Here is a 17407-nt window from a genome sequence, read left to right as displayed (position 1 = left end):
GCCCCAGTGATCTACAGAGTTCCAATGAAGTTGTACAAAATGATTTCTTGGCTATAGAGCAAAGTCCCCCCTGATGGGGTAGCCCCTGAACGTCTAAAAGTTGATGGAGTAACAGCCCCTCCTCTGCCTTGGACAGGAATATATATTAATGGAATTAGGTAAAGAGGCAGGAGAAGCTGGTTAACTATTACAAACTGAGCCCATAGAAACAATTACCAAGGAGTCAGAGCTCATAATACATAAGGAAATATTTTAGACGGAAAGACAGATAACTAAGTTAGACATCACAAAGGCCTTATAATAAATTTCCTACAACCTCTGCTCAGTCTAGCATATTCTTTTGCCCCGTGCCAAATTCTAAGACCTTTAATAAATAATAGCACATCTAAAGCTCTGTACATACAGCTATTTCTAATCATCTGATTGATGACTCTCCTAGTCAAAATAACCTTTGTTTAACATAACTGAATCTACGGAATTTCCTGTACTTTTTCTAGTTACCTCTGTATTAATTTTTCTGCTTAACTGGTCACGTCATATACCTATTATGTTACAATCTCTATAAAAATAAACCTTAAATCAAACTCTGCGAGTTGGGTCAGACCCACAGAGGCTGGCTGTTCTCCAGCATCCGATCAGGCGTCTGACTCTTCATCCGTCACCTGCACCGTCCATCCTTTGGAAGCCCTGAGACCGGCCGAGGCTGGACCCCGGCATATGGAGAGGTCCCCTAGATGCAGAGCTGTGGCAGAGGGCACCCGCGGCACTGGTGTGGCAGCACCCCACCTCGAGAGCCCTCACCTTGTGCCTTTGCGTAGATGGCCACGGCCCCGTCGACCAGGCCTGCGTACAGGTGGCGAGGCGTGCAGGCCAGGCTCATGACCGTGGCCTTGTCGGGGGCGAAGAAGTGCTGCAGCCGCACCTTCTTGGCGCCAGGGCAGCTTTTGTAGACGGAGATGCTGGAAGAGAAGGGCCCGCTGTGGACACGGCTGCCGTGCGGTGGGGCGGGGGGGCCAGGTGCCTGCTGCTGGAACTGCACCCATCCCGGTGCGGACGCCTGGCCGGCCCCAAGTCCCACCTGGCATCCCACCCTGCGTCCCACGCCCAGCCCTTGGACAAACGCGAGCTACACCTGGAACACTCTAGCCCTCTGACCTCTTCCTTGCATTTCAAAGGAAAAATTCTGGGTTATAAAGAAGCTAGTCCTTCCTTCAGACTGGGAAATTCACACCAGGAAAACCACGTCAGCCCCTTTGAGGCACGTCTGTGGGCTCAGTTACGACCAGGCTGAAACCCTGTCTGTCCCCAGACTCGGGAGCCACACACGTCACCAGCACACGGGGGACCCTCGCCACATCTGTCCCCTCAGGTGGAAGGGACTGCTGCCCGCACTGGACCAGCGCCGGAGAACGTGACCCACCTTCCCTCCTCTGTCCCCAGGCAGACAGTGGGGACGCCCAGCGTGCTCCCGGCGGGGCTCCCCGGCTCCGCAGCGGGGCTGCGCTCCGGACTCTGCTGCTCGGGGACGTGCACCATGCACAGGACGCGCGACTCCACGTTGAAGCACTCGATGACTTTGGGGCTGGAACTGTGCAGCGAGACGATGGCGATCTGGCCCATCTGACTGGTGCAGCTTCCGACCTGGCCGGGGCCGGGGGAGGGAGAAAGGCCCGCAGGGTGGGCCGCGGCCCGCGGGAGCCCCGCACGGCCCGCCAGGCCCGGCCACGGCCGCCTCACCCGGACGTGAGTGAGGCCCAAACATCTGCTACCAGAGCCCCCTTCTCTGCATGTTCTCAGGTCATTTTTTCTTTTCGTTTTGATAAAAATGGAGTTTTGAATCTTTTTAAATCCACACTCCTCGCCCTGCACGAGGGCTCTCACACACAGGGCACAGTCTTACACAGTGCACGGCGTTGGCGCTCAGCCCCTCCCACCGGCTGTGCCCGACACCAGTGGTGACCATGGTCCCCGCGGGCTCGGCACCCACCCCACCAGGCGCTGCTGTCCTTCCCTCCCATGGGCCTTGCTGCCCAGTGCCCATGACCCCGAGCCTCCCATTCCCTGGGTCACCGAGGCCATTAAACTTAGATTTAACTCTTTCTAAGGGGGGGAGGAGTCAGAGCTGGTTAATGGAAAGGACTGGACGGAAAGGCAGCGCCCAGCTGGGGTACCAGGGAGCTGCGGGGTCAGGAGGCGGCTGTTCTGCACAGTCTGCCCCTCGTGCCAGCCGGCTCTGGGAGTGCGCTGACCCCTCCTCACTCCTGCCGTGTTCTCTCCCCATTACGAAAGCTTCCTGCTTTGAGGCCGCTCGGGGGCAGGACGGCACACTGCCCGCTGCGCTCTGGGGACAGGGCGTGTGACCAGCAGAGGGAAGGGGCCCCAGTTCAGGCGCAGTGAGCCAAGACGGCGTCTCTCTTAGAAGTCTCGAACCCTGAGGGCGGCGTGCCCAACCCCTCATTCTCGCTGGAGGGCAGCAGCCTCGGGTGACGGGTTCCGCCTTCCTGTCCCCTCACCCAGCAGCTCTGACCCAGCAGGGGACGGCCGAGGGGCAGGACACTGGGGGTCCTCGGGGAGGGGGCCCTCGGGGGACCCCTGGGGGGGACATGGGAACACACACCAGGGGAGGAATCCCTTTGGTTGGCACCAACCAGAAACGCCCACCGGAAATGTGGCGTAATTCAATTGCAGTATTTTGGGGGGAACAAATTCACTTTACGGCTGTTGCCAGCGAGAAACGCCAGCAGGGCCTTGGGGGGCGGGGGGCCCGTGCAGCTGAGCGGCCCAGACTGAAGAAACACTGAAGTTCCTCTCACATCGGCCCACTGGCCGTCTCGAGACTGAACTTAACCTGGCAAAGCTTTCGGTGGAAAAAGAAAGAGAGCAACACGCGAACTCCCGAGAACCCCACTTCTCCAACAGCGACGGCTCCGCGTCAGGGCCCGTGACTTCGTGTTTAGACACGTGACCTGGGACGTGTCGGCCAGGGCGACACGCCCTAGCCCCCGGCCTGTGCTCCCCGCACCCGGACGGACGCTGACCCCCGAGGCTGCGGGGAAGCAAGCGAGGGGGTCTCACCCACAGGGAGCCCCGGGCGGCGGCTGTCGGGTCCGGCCGGCCCCCACGGCCCAGCAGGGGCTCGGGGTTGTAGACGGCACACTCGATCTGCGGGGACGAGAAGGAAGCGGCTGCGGTGAAGCGGGACCAGGAGGCGTCCCAGACGCCGCGTGTACACGAGGGACAACGTTCCCGCGTCAGGTCAGAACTTATCCAGCAGCAGAAGACAAAGACGAGGGCACGGTCTTAGGAACCAGACTTTTAGACACAAACACCCAAGTGCGCTGCTTCGGCCTTTAGTATTTTACCTCCGGACGGCAGCGCCCGAGGGGATGGGCTCCCAGCACGTGTCCTGGGCTCGGTTCCCGGAGGGAGGTGGTGAGTCCCCGGCCCCCCAACCGACCACCCTTCCCTCCCTCCAGGAGGGGACCCCTCCGCCCCGGGCGTGGGTGTCCCACAGAGCAGAGGAGGAATTAAGGCCTCTTGTTTCTTGCGGACACACTGCGTGCCCGAGCCCACACACAGGGACGTGAAGGAAGCGCCACCCTGGAGACAGCACGCACGTCAGGCAACGCCAGGCCTCCAACTGTGTTGGAGTTCCAACTCCAAGGGACTGGAGCCCGTCACTCTCACGAGGGCGCTGACAACATGACGTGCACTCTGCTCCATACACGTGAACCCACACGTGAAGTGTACCCGCTTCACGCACACACCACTTCACACACACATCCCACACTCCATAAACATGTGCCCACTTCACACATGCTTCACACACGGCCCCAGCACCGGCCCCAGCTAAGGACCCCGGAGCAGGAGGGGCCCCGACCCTCGCTGGTCACTCGCTTCCCCCGCTGGACGAGGACCTCCCGCCCATCACCTTGAACTCCGGCTGCTTGGCCACCGTCACTGGCATGTGGCCCACGAGGAGGGGGTGTCTCTCCTTCTTAGTGTGGTTCCCGTCATCCTCCACGCAGAGCCAGCCCATGTGGTTGTCCTCCTCTGGCCACGTGCGGGGAGGGGGCAGGGACAGCAGTGACTCAGGGGGCAGTGACTCGGCCCCACGTGGCAGGAGGCGGGAGGGCTGGCTGCCCCGCCCCTGGAGCTGCGCACGGCCTCCCTACTTGGGACCGCGCTGTGGCCGCCGGGAGGGATGGGGGCACCAACGCGCAGGCCCCGACCTTCCTGCGTGAGCACCCGGGGCTACCGTTCGTCTTTTTCAGTTTTGTGAAGCGACGGACACGCTTTCACTCAAAGACGCGGAAAGAAGCTTTCTAACGCGGGGCGAGACTCCACCCGCAGGGCGAGCCGTCCCTCAGCCGCGGGCCCGGAGTCCGTGCGGGGAAAAGGGGCTCATTCTCAGACTCCGCTGACTCCCCCTGCAGAGCGGCCGTCCCCCCGCCTGCTGAGCCACCTCAGCCCGGCTGGTGCAGCCCTGACCCGTCCAGGGGAGAGGAGGGCGTGTGGCTGCCCCTCCCACTGGCCACCGCTCCCGCGGCCCCTGCTCCTCTGGACTTTATCCTCCGTTAGCAGTTTATTATCAGTGCGTGTGACCCTGTGCTTCTGAAAGAACTCCGTACACGCAGGCACACCCAGTGTCCCAAGTCCTCAGATCTGAGAGCACACATTACCGAACTAATACGTCAATACACGTCAGCTTGTTACATGCGTATACCCACAAAAGGGCAAAGCTAACGAAGGTGGGAGCAGGAATAGAATGAAGCCACCCCCGATGCCGCTGGACCAGTCGGTCCCACCTGCACCTCGGCTCACAGGGGGAGGGGACAGCAGAGGCCGGGACGAGCCCTGGCTCTCCACCCTCTGGTGCGAGGACCTGACCTGCTGGGCCCAGGGCTCCTGGCTGTGAGCAGCCTCAGCTGCGGTGGCTGTTTCATTACAACACCAGGGCGGGCTTTTCCCTGCACCCCACCAATTATCTCATAAACCCCGGCTGATGTCTTGGGCTGGAACTACTCTTCTTGTTTGGAAGCGTTCCTGGAGCCCAGGGGCTGACTTGTCGGTTTACCTCCCCAGCACTACCTCCTTCTCTCGGGCACGCGGTCCACCCTCACGCAGAGCCCTGCAAGGGACTGAGACCTGCCCCGTCCCCCCACAAATGCCCGCCCTCGGGGAGGCACCGCTGCTCTTACCCAGGGCGAGCTTGGCCAGCTGCAGGCTGCTTAGCCAGGACTCCTTGACGGCTGGCGTGAAGGTGCTGAACACAGCAGTGAAGAAGGTGGGCCTCCCAGACCTGCAGAGGGCGCGTGTCACAGGGGATGTGCCCCCGGCAAGCTCTGTGGGCCATCCAAGGAGTGAGCAAGCGCCCCCTGCGGGCAACGCCGGCAGCTCTGTACCGGGCACTCACTTGTCCTGCTTGCCCGGCAGCTGCAGCTGCAGCCGGCAGCAGTCGGCCGCACGGATCTCCTCCTCCTTCTGCAGGACGAGCCGCTGCAGCCCCGCTGTCCAGTCGTGGACCACGGCCTGGTTCAAGTTCTGCAAAGGAAACAGGAAGCGCACGGGGGTGGGGACCGCAGGCAGCCCTGTCACGCGGGAAGCCCGTGTCCGAGGACGAGAAAGCAGCCCTGGGGGAAGGGCCGCGCAGTGCGCACCCAGCCAGCCGCTCCCGTGACAGCACCGACCCTCAGGCCTGCACAAGGGCGGGAGGTTCCACTGAGATGCTGTCCCACCCCGTCCAGTGTGGGAAACGGCACCGCATCCAGTGCCAGCAGCACATGTGAGCTGGCACTGAGTCAGAGGCGGCAAGAGCCGGTGGCTGGGCGGCGGCTACCTGGTAGTGCCCCTTCAGGTCCCCGACGAGCTGCGCGATCTGGCCGACCACGTTGAGGTCGTGCAGCAGGTTCTGCAGGTCCTGGTACAGCTGCCCGGGCCCCACGTGGACCTTGTCTGCAAGCAAACAGAGGTGCCGCGCTCAGGCCAGCGCGCGGGGCGGCGGTGCAGAACCACCTCCAGGGAACCTGGAGTTTTCAAAAAGTGAGTATTTCTCAGCATTTAGAATTTTTTGGCAGCTCTTCATTCTGAAGTAATTGTGGATGTACAGAAAAGGCGCAGGAACAGCAGAGGTCCTCTCCAACACCCCTCCCCCACGCCCCGAAGGTGGAACTTGCAGAACCTGAGCAGCTCCGTCACCGCGGGAGCCGCCTGGTCAGCGCACCAGCCCGCGCGTCGGTTCTCTGGCCCCTGAGCTGAGGTTCCTCCTCCTGAAAGGCCCCCATTGGAGGTCGGCCCCTGGGGCCTTCTCTGTCTTTCAGACCTTGGCGTGTGTGAAGGACGCTGGTGAGTTATGTTTCGAGACCTGCATTTGCCTGATGTTCATCACTTCTAGTGCTTTTCAGAGGTTGTTGATGTTGGTGAGGTCTCTAGACACGACGTTTAATCTGAACCAAACTTCCAGTGACGAGGGTCACTCAACAGGAAAACGAATACACAGGGGTCCTTCTCTCAAGCAAAGTAAAATGGGTGAAGCCAGGCCTGCAGTGATTTGCTGGCTGCTAAGTGCCCCCACGGGGACAGCTCAGCATTGGCTTGGGGACAAGGCACTGCCATCGTCATCCCCTGGGAGAAGATGGCGCTGGCGGAGAACACTGGGCTCGGATCTGGCAGGGGAGCGGCCCCTCAAGCTGAATGACCGCTGCTTTCCTGAGCTGTGTCTCATGCTGTGATTGGCTGAATTACATGCATCGGCACCTGCACGGGGCCCCGGGCACACATGTTCAGCTCGGCCCACTTCTGGGCACAGGGACAACTGCCCTTCCTCGGGCTGAGATGAGGAGGAAGGTTCCCAGGCCCTACCCTCGGACCCCGGCTCCCACCGCCTGCACTGAGGGCCCCTGCGGAGCGGGCTCTGGGCAGCCCACCGCCCTCGCACCCTCCCCAGCAGACTTCCCGGAAGTCTTGGAGCTGCGGAAGCAGCTCCAGGCACCCTGACACCTGTCTCTCTCCTGTCACCTCGGCAGGTTCACAGCCGCCACCTCCGCCGCCGCCACCGGGCGAGGGAGAGAAGGCACCGGGGGGCACACGGCTGAGCTGCCTGCCACCCAGGCCTCACTGGGCACAGTCAGTGCCCCCTCAGGACGAGAACCTGGCTCCTAGCTGCTCATGGGAGCGCAGGGCAGAACCGGAACCGGGAGACGGAACCGGCCCAGGTGCAGGGGCGTCGCACCCACGGGGGCCCGCGGCTCCCCACTTCCATGGGGTCCGCGTGTGGTGTTGGAGGCCCCTTCCATCCCGGGTCACCATGGGGCGGGGCACCGGTGGCATCACTTACGCGGCTTCGCGGTGGCCACCACGGCCAGGCTCTCGGGCGGGTGCTCGGCGGGGCCCTCGGTGCTGCCGTACTCCAGGACCGCCGCCTGCCCCAGGGGCACGCTCCACTTCAGCAGGTGCCTCTGGCCGGCCGAGAGGAGCGTGTGGCCGTCGTGCGAGGCGCTGCAACAGACAACCGCGGGCGGTAGCATGAACACACGGGACTCCCTGACCTTCGACCTCCCGTGGGAACTCCGAGCTGTCCAGCCATCACGCCTCTCTCTCTCTTCAGGACACAGGCGGCCACCTGCTCACCGGGAGGCCCCCACTTAGAGCTGGGGGCAGCTCTGTGCACCGTCTGTGCCAGAGAGACGCGCTGGCCGGACCAGCCCCCCCCCCCCGGAGCTTGAGGGACGCAGGCCGGCTGCTGCCCGGTGACTATGTGAGCAGACGCCCAGCGTCCCAGCAAACTCTGCCAACAGGAAACGCCCAGTGTGGCTTCACGTGGGTTCACTCTGAAGCCCCTTCTTCACCCCCGGGCACGGGGCAGCCCTTACAATAAATCCGAATCCTACCACAGCTAACACACACATCGGAAGTGTAGAAATTAAGTGAAAAAAAACCACGGCCCATACAGATCACTTTCTCCTGTCGCACACGGAGCCTCAAGCAGAGAAATGTGAAACTCACTGCACGGTCGGGGGGCCGGCCGGGGGAGAGGCATCTCCATTCTTTCTTTGTGTGACAATGACACCCGATTTTTCTTCAGGGTGTGTGTGTTTTAGTAAAAAAGTAGAGAGAGCACCAGCATGCTGGGTGCCGCACACCTGACTGGCTGGGAGTCGTTGGCATCAGCCACCACCCCCTCTGAGAGCACAGGGCCCGGCTCCCAGGGCCACTCCCAGTCCACGCAGGAGGCGGAGAGGAGGTGGTGCCGCTCAGACACGGAGCCCCAGCAGCGTGGGCTGCGTCTGAACGTGCGTGCTTGTTCAGACACGGCTTTCCTCCTGCATGAACAGGGGCCCGGTGCCTGTGGGGCTCCCGGGTCTCCACTCCTCCCAGGCTGGACAACTGTTTTTACGAACTCACGGGAAGGAGGCACTGGGATCAAACTCTCAGAAGCCCAGCTGCTCAGGGTGACCAGCCACCATCGGCTGGATGCCACCGTGGTAGGTGGCAGAGCCAGGTCTGCAGGGGCGCAAAGGTGTTTTCAGTGGCAAACGCCTAACCACCAGCTCTCACTGCAGCCCGGGGCTCCGACCAGCTGCCAGCTCCCACAGCAGAAATGCTCTCACTGGAGGCGGTTTCACGCTCCCCGGTCTGGCTCCCAAACCTCCCAGAGGCTGAGCTGGCCCTCGCCACCATCCCGTGGGGCCCTAACAGCCTTCGGCTGGGTCCCCAAGGCAGCACCACCAGCGAGCTTTCCGTTCTCCTTGAACCCCTGTCATTCCCCAGGTCTGGAGACTTCATTTCTCAGCTGTCCCCCACCGACGACAGCGCCCCATGTGCTGGAGAGCAGTTCAGCCGTGGAGCCGTGTCCCGTTCAAGGACTGCTGAAGGGCACATGCTCATTCCCTGGTTTACACGGTGTGAACGCGCCCACTTGGATGCCACTTGGATGCGTGGGAAACACACTCACCAAGCCCAGTTACGGGGAAGCAGCCAAGGAGAGAGACCCAGACACCGAGGACAGCAGGAAGGGGACCTCGGCCCCCAGTTTACAGAGAAACCACCCGAACGCCCCCAGTTCCTGCCGGCACCGACCGGGTGGCCCAGGCTGGGCCACTGGAAATAAGCCAGGCTGGTCCGGGCGTGTGCCCCCCATCGCAGCCGGTTCCTGCGTCTGCACACAGGGGCTCGGACCACGCGAGGACAGACCCCCGTCCTTACCGGGCGCCGACCGTGACGCACATCAGCACGTCGTTCAGCATGAGCAGCCGGCGCTCCTTGGTTTTAGTGATCTCCCCTCGGTCGTTGTACACGGTTTCAATCACGTCGTCGGATCGGATGAGGTATCGGTTCCCACTGCTGAGGAGCTGCAGAGCGGACACTGTGAGCACCACGAGCTTATCGGAAGCGCGAGAGGACGGGCGCAGCCCCACACGGTCTACGCCGGCAGCGGCAGGGGTTTCACAGGCGTCTCTTTACCTCGACCTGCACGCTCCCGCCCGCACGCCACGCGAGAACTAGAGAGCTGGGAAGGCAGCTTTTTGTAACCCAAAGTTTACAGATGGCTCAGCAACTCCAAACGGGCGGAATCTAACTTCCTGCGAACACACTCGGGGGGTCGAGCCAGGCCTGCAGACGGGGGCTCTCCCCGCTGTCTGTCTCGGAACGTGGGCAGCACTCCCAGGAAACTCGCCCTTCTTCCCACCTGGCCCGCGGCTAAAGCCCACCCGCTTGGTAACAGGGTTCGGAGCGAAAGCGCTCCCTTCCTTGCAGACTGCATAGTGAGGCAGACACCTCGGCCCAGTCCGGTCTTACTTCCCTGAGCCCCCAAAACACCCTCGGCTCTCTGGAGAGGTGCTCCATGTTCCCCGGTTAAATGACAGGCCGTGGACAGTCAGACTATTGGCACTATTGGCCCTAGGAAGTCCGGAAGCCTCAGGGCAGACCCTCCGGCTCTCACCCTGCACAGCCACCCTGGCTCCCCCAAGGTGCATGCTCCCCCCTGCACGGCCCCCCGACACCCCAGGACCGCAGGGAGGCGTGAACTAGACAGACACCGCCTCTGAACGTGAGCGTCTGCTCATGGAAAGTGCTACAGAAACCCCCTGCTGCTGCTAAAGTTCTTACATTGAAATCCCTGAACCCACCACCTGGTGGGAAATGGACCCTTCTGACAGAAGAAGGGCCATCTGGCAACAGTGGACACTCTACAGAATTATTTAGCGCCGCTCACATAAACCAGCTCCTTCCTTGGCCCCGCAAACCACACAGCAAAGCGTCACCGTCCCAGAAAAGCGACTCGGCGAACAGGAAGCTGGCGCCCAGCTTCACTTGGGAGCCGCGTTCACCCTGCACTGTGCCTGGTTTCGCACGGTCAGCCCGCTTAGCCCACGCACGGACCGGCACCAACAAAAATGTGTGCGGTGCGTCACTCGTGAGAATCTAAACAGAGGCCCTGCATTTGAAAGCACAGTTTGGCTGAAAGAGTTGCTCTTAACCCTTTGAGGGGTCCTGGGTCCATCTGAGGAGCTGACGAACCCGTGGACCCCTCTTCTGGGGAACCCACAGACCCTGGAGCGGAAGCCGCGCCTGGTGCCGGGACCGGCCTGCAGCTCCATCCGCTCCGGGGGCCCCGGGCCGAGGGAGCTGTCCCCACTGCCCCAGAGAATCAGTGGCCTGTAAGAAGAAGCAGAAGCAGCCTCGGCCCAGAGATGGACGCGCCCGGCCACCTTGTTCAGGTATCTCTCGTTGACGGCTTTTGCTATTTGCTTGATTTCACAGCGTTGATCTGCGTCTCTCTTCCTCTCATTCAATTTCTCCGCTAACGTCTCGAGCTCCGTCAGCGCCATCTGCAGAGGCAGCCTGTCTGGGTGTCCTGGGGACGTGTTCTTCAGCATGTCCTTCGGGAGAAATGAGGCAGAACGGAGAAGTGACCACCTGTGTGGGGGAGGGGCCATCTTCCCGGGCAGACGCCCAGCCCCACCAGTGACCTCTGCGTGGCCGAGGAGGGGGACAATGACTCAGCTACTTCTGGGAGAGAAAGAAGACTCTGGGGCAGGGCACACACTACGTGAAACACGACCTGGCCCAACACTTCAGCGGCTCCTTCTGCAGAAACAAAGCTCAGTCACTGCTCGGCCCTGCTGACGAAGGGTCCCCAGAGGGCGTGGGCCTGACCCGGGCGGGCACAGTGGGCGAGTCAGGCCCGGGGGCGGAGCCTCCCACCTGACGGCACCAGGACCGAGGGAGGGGACAGCCGCGTGCCTGGTCCCCGTGTCCAGGCAGCTGCCCTGTGCCCCAAGCCGCTATCCTGTGAAAACCACCCTCGGCTTCACCCCAGGGCAGCTCCAGGCAGAGCCCCTGAGCCCCTGGGGTTTCTCAGCAGGGAGGGGAGGGGCCCCTTCCAACCACAACCCAGTTCGCGCAGATGCGGCGACTCTTGAAGGGCCCTCGGTGGCTTCAGGGTAGGGAGCTGGTGGGGGGAACTGAAGTGACCGCAGTGGCCAGTGATGTATGTCTCAGTCACACGCCTCCATCGGGGAGCCCCCGAGACAACCCCACAGGAAGGGTCTGGCGGGGTTTGGGGCTGGGGGGCCGCACAGGCGCTGGCAGCCACGGGCCCTGCCCACTCCTCGCCCACACAGCCGTGGCCCCGAGGGGCAGCCCCTGCAACAAACCCGTGAAGGTCGGTGCCTTCCTGAGTCCTGGGGGCCCTTCCAGCTGGAGGAGGGGTGCAGGGGCCCCAGCGTGGAGGCCGTGCTGGACAGACCCGCTGACCTGGAACCCGCCACTGCCTCTGGCATCTGAAGCAGGGCAGGGCCCTGAACCCCCGGGTTGGCCACTGCCCAGGGACTGGGTGCCCAAGCTGAGCCGCAGGGCGGATGCGGTACCTGGAGCAGCAGGATGAACTGCGGGAACCTCTGGATGGGCCTCGTCATCAGGCTGTAGAGCGTGACGCGGTCTGGGCTGGACTCCTGGGCCTGCTGCGGGGACGTTGGCCACACTCACCTCCGGGCAGTGGACCGGGACGCCCCAGCCGTGACGCCCACACACGGCCCCTCCCGAGGGGCTCAGTGCTGCCCGAGGACCCGCGCCCCTGTCCGGAGGGCCTGGCCCCACTGTGCACACACGCGCCCACCTTCCGTGCCCTCACGCCACCTGGGCCACGGGGCCTGGCTGCCGTGTTAAGGGCGCCTCTGACGGCTGGCAGGGCTTGTCCTTCTGTGAGTTAGTTCCAGTCCCCTCGGGACTGAGTTCCTTTCTGACATTGGACAACCACAGAAAAAGGGCAGTGAGGACGGGAAGGGCCGAGGAGAAGAGGGGAGGGGAGGAAAAACAAGAACCGCAAGTCGGGGCTGCAGGCCTGGAAGGCAGCCAGGCACCGGAAGCCCAAGGGCTACTTCTGTTGTCCCTGCATTTCGCCACCTGTTTTTAGGATTCGACAATAAAGGTTGTTCGTAAAGGCTGTGCTATCACTAAAAACTCATCGTCATCTACAGCATCGACCCAATACTTAGGGCACTGCTGGAAGTAACATCTTTATAATGAGCAGGTTCCACAGAGACGTCAGGTTGCGTAAAACTTCCTCATCACGCGTTGTGACACGGAACCCGATATCAGGCGCTGTTAAACCCCCGAGTGGGGGGGAGCTGCTTGCCTTCAGAAACTCCAGGAGAGCGGGCTTCGTGGTGCAGGTTTTCCTGAGCACGGCCACGGCGGTGCTGAAGTTGTTCACGTACTCGCTGTAGGCGTCCAGCACCATGGACTTGGAGAACTGAAACACAGGAGGAGCCGACCGGTGTCAGCCACTCGAGGTCCGCGCAGGCCCGTCCTGACCCAGCATGGCCTCCGCCGCCGTGACGGCCCCGAGACACACTTCACCACAGCTGCGTGTGACTTCCTAAGCAAGCTTGCTGGGCGTCAAGTGGCTGGGGACCTCCCTCTGCTGAGCCCAGCGCCCCGCGGCATCCTGGTTCTGAACCGTGGCAGCTGCGAGCAGAGGTGGGGACTGCAACGCCCTCCGCAAATCCCCCCGACCCACCTCCCGGGGCGCACCTCCCCTCAGGGCAGCACAGAGGGGCCTGACTCCCCGGAGACGCGGGGGCTGACTCACCGAGGCCACGAAGACGTCGCCGATGGTCTCCACGGCGTCCCACTCGGCCACGCGGCTCGCCAGCGCCATCTGGAACAGGCGGTGGCACTGCAGCACCTCCCGGAGGCGGTGGAACACCACCTTCAGCTTCCGGTCGCTCAGGATCCGCGGCTCCATCTCGGCCAGTGGCCGCTCGTACTGCTGGTGGGGACAGGGGACAGGGGACAGAGCTGGGAGGTGGAGGCACCCAGGTGCGAGGCGCAGTTACTCACTCTGTCACCGGGCCTACATTTCAGACCAAACACGTCAATCAGAGTGTGTCTATGAGGGGAACCATTTCAACAGGCTTAAGTGTTTCGTTTTTCAGAACATTTTTTCAGTGAACGTGTCTCATTTAAATGCAAAAATAAAAGAGCCACTGCAAACCAAGGGTTCCCTGTGAGGGACAGTTGGGCCCCCCCAGTTTGGACTGGTGAGGACATGCTGCACAGGAGTCTTTCTAGAAGTGCCCCTGGCCACCGCGGCCCCGGGGAGCAGCCCCCGTCCCAGAAGAAGTGACAGGAATGTTTTAACACGCTCATGACGTCGGTGTCCTTGTGCCTGCACATCTGTGAGCTTTCTATTGATATCACTTGACTTTTGACACCACTATACAGCACAGATGGCAAACACAGGGCACAGGCCGAATCCAGCCTCCACCTTGTTTCCACCCGGCGGCAGCGCCGAGCTCTTTGCCCCGAGTTAAGGAGCAGTTACATGTATACAGTCCAAATGTTACACTCGGCTCTTCGAGGGCAACTGCGAGGCTGATGTGGCCCCCGGGGAAAATGAGTTCGAGACCCCTGGTGTACAGGCACAATATCTAAATTCTCTTGAGAATCCTGCAAACTCGAGTATTTCATGACTCACACGTGTAACTACACGCAGGACATGCAGTACCTCCAGGATCCTGGTGAGGGCGTCCACGTAGCTCTTCTCGCTGTCGACGATGGAGGCCAGGACGCACCTCCTCACCACCTGCCGGGAGTGGGAAGCACAGGCGGGGCTGCCTCACCCAGACCCATGCACCCCTGCTCGAGGCTTGTTGACAGAGTGTTTCGGGTTCTGTTCTCAAAACAGCAGGTAAGTCAACTCTCCAACGGCGTAAGTAACTCGCATCACAGGCCCAGCCATGTGCTACAGTTACGTGATTTTCAACCCCAGACTATAAACTGTGACAGCAGCAGGACACGTGTGGCCACAGCAGCCCCGACGGATTCACTCACTAATGCAACCGTGACAAGCTGAATTCACTGGTCGTCACATCGATGCCCACACCGAATTACACGGTTTGTGTGTAAACAAGCATTAAAAACTGCTCGTCTTGTCCCGACCGGAGCCATGCTGCTGGAGACACCTGTCCAACAGAACCACTGCACCACAGCTGCAGGGAAACAGACCTCTCGGGAGGCGGGGGACACGCTCTTGCGACGACCTCTGACCTCACAAACATGCCCCCCCCAGGTGCTGAGCTCGCGGTGGCCGCAGATACAGGACTTTAAAACGCCGACCGCACTTTGGGCTCCGATTTCCCTGCCGAAGAGCACACGTTTCTGGCCAATGATGACACGTGTCACTATCATCAGGGCTCAGCAGTGTGGCGAGTGAATTGTGCCAATAAATGGAAAATGGATAAAGTCACAACCAGGCTGGTGCTAAACCACATGCACAGGCACAGCCACCTCGGGGAGTGTTCGCCCCTCACAGTGTCCCAGCGCCACCTAGTGGCAGGGGCAGCACCTCGCACAAACGATTATTGACAAGGCAGAGGGGTTTTTCTTTACTCGTCACAAAGTTAAGGAAAAAGCAACCCTCTGAACACTTCGGGAAGAAAGTGATGTGCTTTAGACAGGGTGGCTGTGTCTGGGGTTGAAAGCCACGCACACAAGCCACACCCCACGTCACCCTGCTAGGCAGCAGGCAGAGACACGTCCCCTGGGACAGGAGTCAGCCCCAGGCCGAGTCGCTCCCCGACACTGGCAGAGGGTCAAATCTAGGCCAGCCCTCCCCCCAGTTTCAAGTTCCAGACTATCTACCTCAAGTCTGGGGTGAGACTGTTTGGGGGTCTGATCTAGGAATTACATTTATTTTTTAAAGTCCTGAGACAGTGCTAACACATCCGGTTAAAGGACCTGAAATTGGTATAAGACCATGTAACAAAAATACAAAATCCAAACCAAAGAAATCGGCCTACACACGTTCCTTCTAAAGCACGCACCACTGTGTACCCAGCCTCCCCCAGAACCGAAGTCCCAACGCACATGCTCACACACAGTCACTCGGGGAGCGGCCCTCAAAACATGGAAGGGCCGGGTCGGGTGGACCCGCGCTGACCAGGGCGCCCGAGGCCCCTGCCGGGTCAACCCCTTTCCTGCCGGGCAGGAGTGGCAGGCGGAGGAGCCCGGGGGAAGGGACAGAGGAGTGGGAGCTGGGACAGCAGGGGTCACCAGCCAGCACTCGGACACGCAGACACTGCGCGAGGCCCGAGGGCCCGCCGTGCGGTCCCACCTGCTGCTGAGACAGGCCGTCGGGCATCGGGGTCAGCACGGCCTCCGGGTGCCGGCAGTCCACGTCGATGAACAGGCTCTGCTCGTCCTCCCGGCCGGGGCTGCGGTCTGCGAGACAGGCAGGCGCTGGTCCGACACACAAGCAGGACCCCCCGACGTCGCCTGCGCCCTCGAAGGAGCCGTAGGTTTCCGTGCTTCCTCCCGCCGGCCGTAGCCGACGGGCAACTTCCAGGGACCCGAGGAAACGCCCTCCCCACCCGAGAGGCGCTGGCCAGTGCCCGAAGTGTTCTCAGTCTGAGTTCAAAGGGCAGAGGTGCCATTTGAACGTCTGGATGGAAAAGTGGGGATGACCACTTCCCGTTTACGTGACCTGACTCCCACAGCCAGGGACCGAGAAAGGCTACGGGGGGAGTCGGAGAGCCGACCGCCCTCGGGGTCGGGGACGCACTGCATCTCCTGACCTGTCCCAGTGCAAGTCTGAAAAAGCTCGGGCTGCCCGAATCACCACGTGTAGAGGAAGACTGACCAGATCAACTGTCTGGTTAGGACGCGGGGCCCCGCATCCCAGCCCCTGCACCCTGGCCCAGCGGTGAGCGGGCTCCCAAGGGGGCAAGGGCAGCAGCTGCCCCCCAGCGGGCCCCCTGTGTGGAGAGCAGACCCCCAAGGTCTGGGGGCAGCCGCAGACCTTGAGCAATGAAGGACTTGGTCCTGATGAAGGAGCGGCCCCTCTTCACCGCAGCCTTGGTCTTCTCCAGCCCGTCCCTGGTGCCCTCCTTGGCAGCCTTCACCAGCTTCTGCATCTGGGGGGGCAACAGCGTGAGGGGCCAGGCAGCTCTGCACCAGCCTGCACGCTCTTCCACTCTGGACAGAGCACGGTCAAGGGGTGCGGTCTGAGAAGCCCCCCGACACTGGCTGTTTGGTCGGGGAACCTCTGTGGCTGCACGTGTGTGGTTTGCGGTTGGTAGGCTGGTTTTTAAATCGGGGGGTAGTGGGTAACTGCAGAACGACAGAGCCCTTCTCTGACACGGTTACAGAAGTTCCTGCTCCGTCACAGTTCAGTCCTTATCTTTATCAGGGCTCCGACCAACACAAACAGCTCTGCAGACTGCAGGGAGAGGCACGGAAGCCCCAGGTGACGAACCACGAACCACGTCCCAGGAAAGGGAGGACGCTGCAGACACCGGCCACGCCCGCCCCTGGGGGCTTCAGTCATGGAGTGCCAGCACCCACCGCAGTAACGAGACAGAGCTCAGTGGCTGCAGACAGACGGAGGGACAGTGGAGGGGTGCAGGACCCGGCAGACTGCCCCCCGGGGACCCTCTGTGTCGGGAAGCCCACGCCCACTACCATGCAGTTTGCTGACTGCGCTTCCCAGAAGCCCAGGTCCCAGACTGGCTGCTGGGGCCCCAGGTCACTTCCGGTCCTGAGAACACCCAACGTCCGGGGCAGCGAAGCTCCGGTGGCCTCGTGCCCGGAGGAGCCAGCACCTTCAGGGGCGTGCGGTGCACGGTGCCCTGTCCCGGGCCTGAGTCTGTGGGGTCAGGTGTGGGCTCAGGGATGCGGTTTGCTCCCTGTCGCCCCTGGGGAGCGGCTTCCAGGTGATGTCACACATTGCACCCCAGCCTGACCGTCTGGGCGAGCCCCCTACTTCCCACGCCTCAGGCGCTTCTCCAAAATGTCCCCCGAGAGTGTGCTCTACCCACTGAGCCCAATCAGTTCCCAGAGGGACCCCCTGCACCTGTCAGCCCCGGGGCCGCTCCCTGCTACCTCCTCATACTGCAAAGCC

General features: G+C 61.9%; 1 protein-coding gene across 4 annotated transcripts in view; it reads right to left on the bottom strand.

Moving 5' to 3' along the window:
- The window catches only part of ARHGEF10 (Rho guanine nucleotide exchange factor 10), a 45816-nt gene that overhangs the window by 10118 nt on the left and 18291 nt on the right, over window positions 1-17407 (bottom strand). Inside the window, exons 9-24 of one of the 4 annotated variants that reach the window (XM_053655378.1) lie at window positions 16307-16421; window positions 15623-15729; window positions 14015-14092; window positions 13097-13276; window positions 12641-12757; window positions 11874-11966; window positions 10713-10883; window positions 9205-9350; window positions 7337-7497; window positions 5840-5955; window positions 5417-5544; window positions 5202-5302; window positions 3932-4053; window positions 3076-3162; window positions 1421-1641; window positions 802-959 (exon numbers count right to left, since the gene is read on the bottom strand). In XM_053655378.1, the coding sequence (XP_053511353.1) occupies window positions 802-959; window positions 1421-1641; window positions 3076-3162; window positions 3932-4053; window positions 5202-5302; window positions 5417-5544; window positions 5840-5955; window positions 7337-7497; window positions 9205-9350; window positions 10713-10883; window positions 11874-11966; window positions 12641-12757; window positions 13097-13276; window positions 14015-14092; window positions 15623-15729; window positions 16307-16421 (2101 nt within the window). Of the gene's footprint in view, window positions 1-801; window positions 960-1420; window positions 3163-3931; window positions 4054-5201; window positions 5303-5416; window positions 5545-5839; window positions 5956-7336; window positions 7498-9204; window positions 9351-10712; window positions 10884-11873; window positions 11967-12640; window positions 12758-13096; window positions 13277-14014; window positions 14093-15622; window positions 15730-16306; window positions 16422-17407 lie in introns of those variants that run through there. The other 3 variants (XM_053655377.1, XM_053655376.1, XM_053655375.1) reach the window with 3 other exon arrangements.

The sequence above is a fragment of the Artibeus jamaicensis genome, unplaced genomic scaffold (genome assembly GCF_021234435.1).
Source record: "Artibeus jamaicensis isolate MK-2021 breed Jamaican fruit bat unplaced genomic scaffold, CSHL_Jam_final contig_958, whole genome shotgun sequence".
NCBI classification, from domain to species: domain Eukaryota; kingdom Metazoa; phylum Chordata; class Mammalia; order Chiroptera; family Phyllostomidae; genus Artibeus; species Artibeus jamaicensis.
This window is presented reverse-complemented; position numbering and strand designations above follow the sequence as displayed.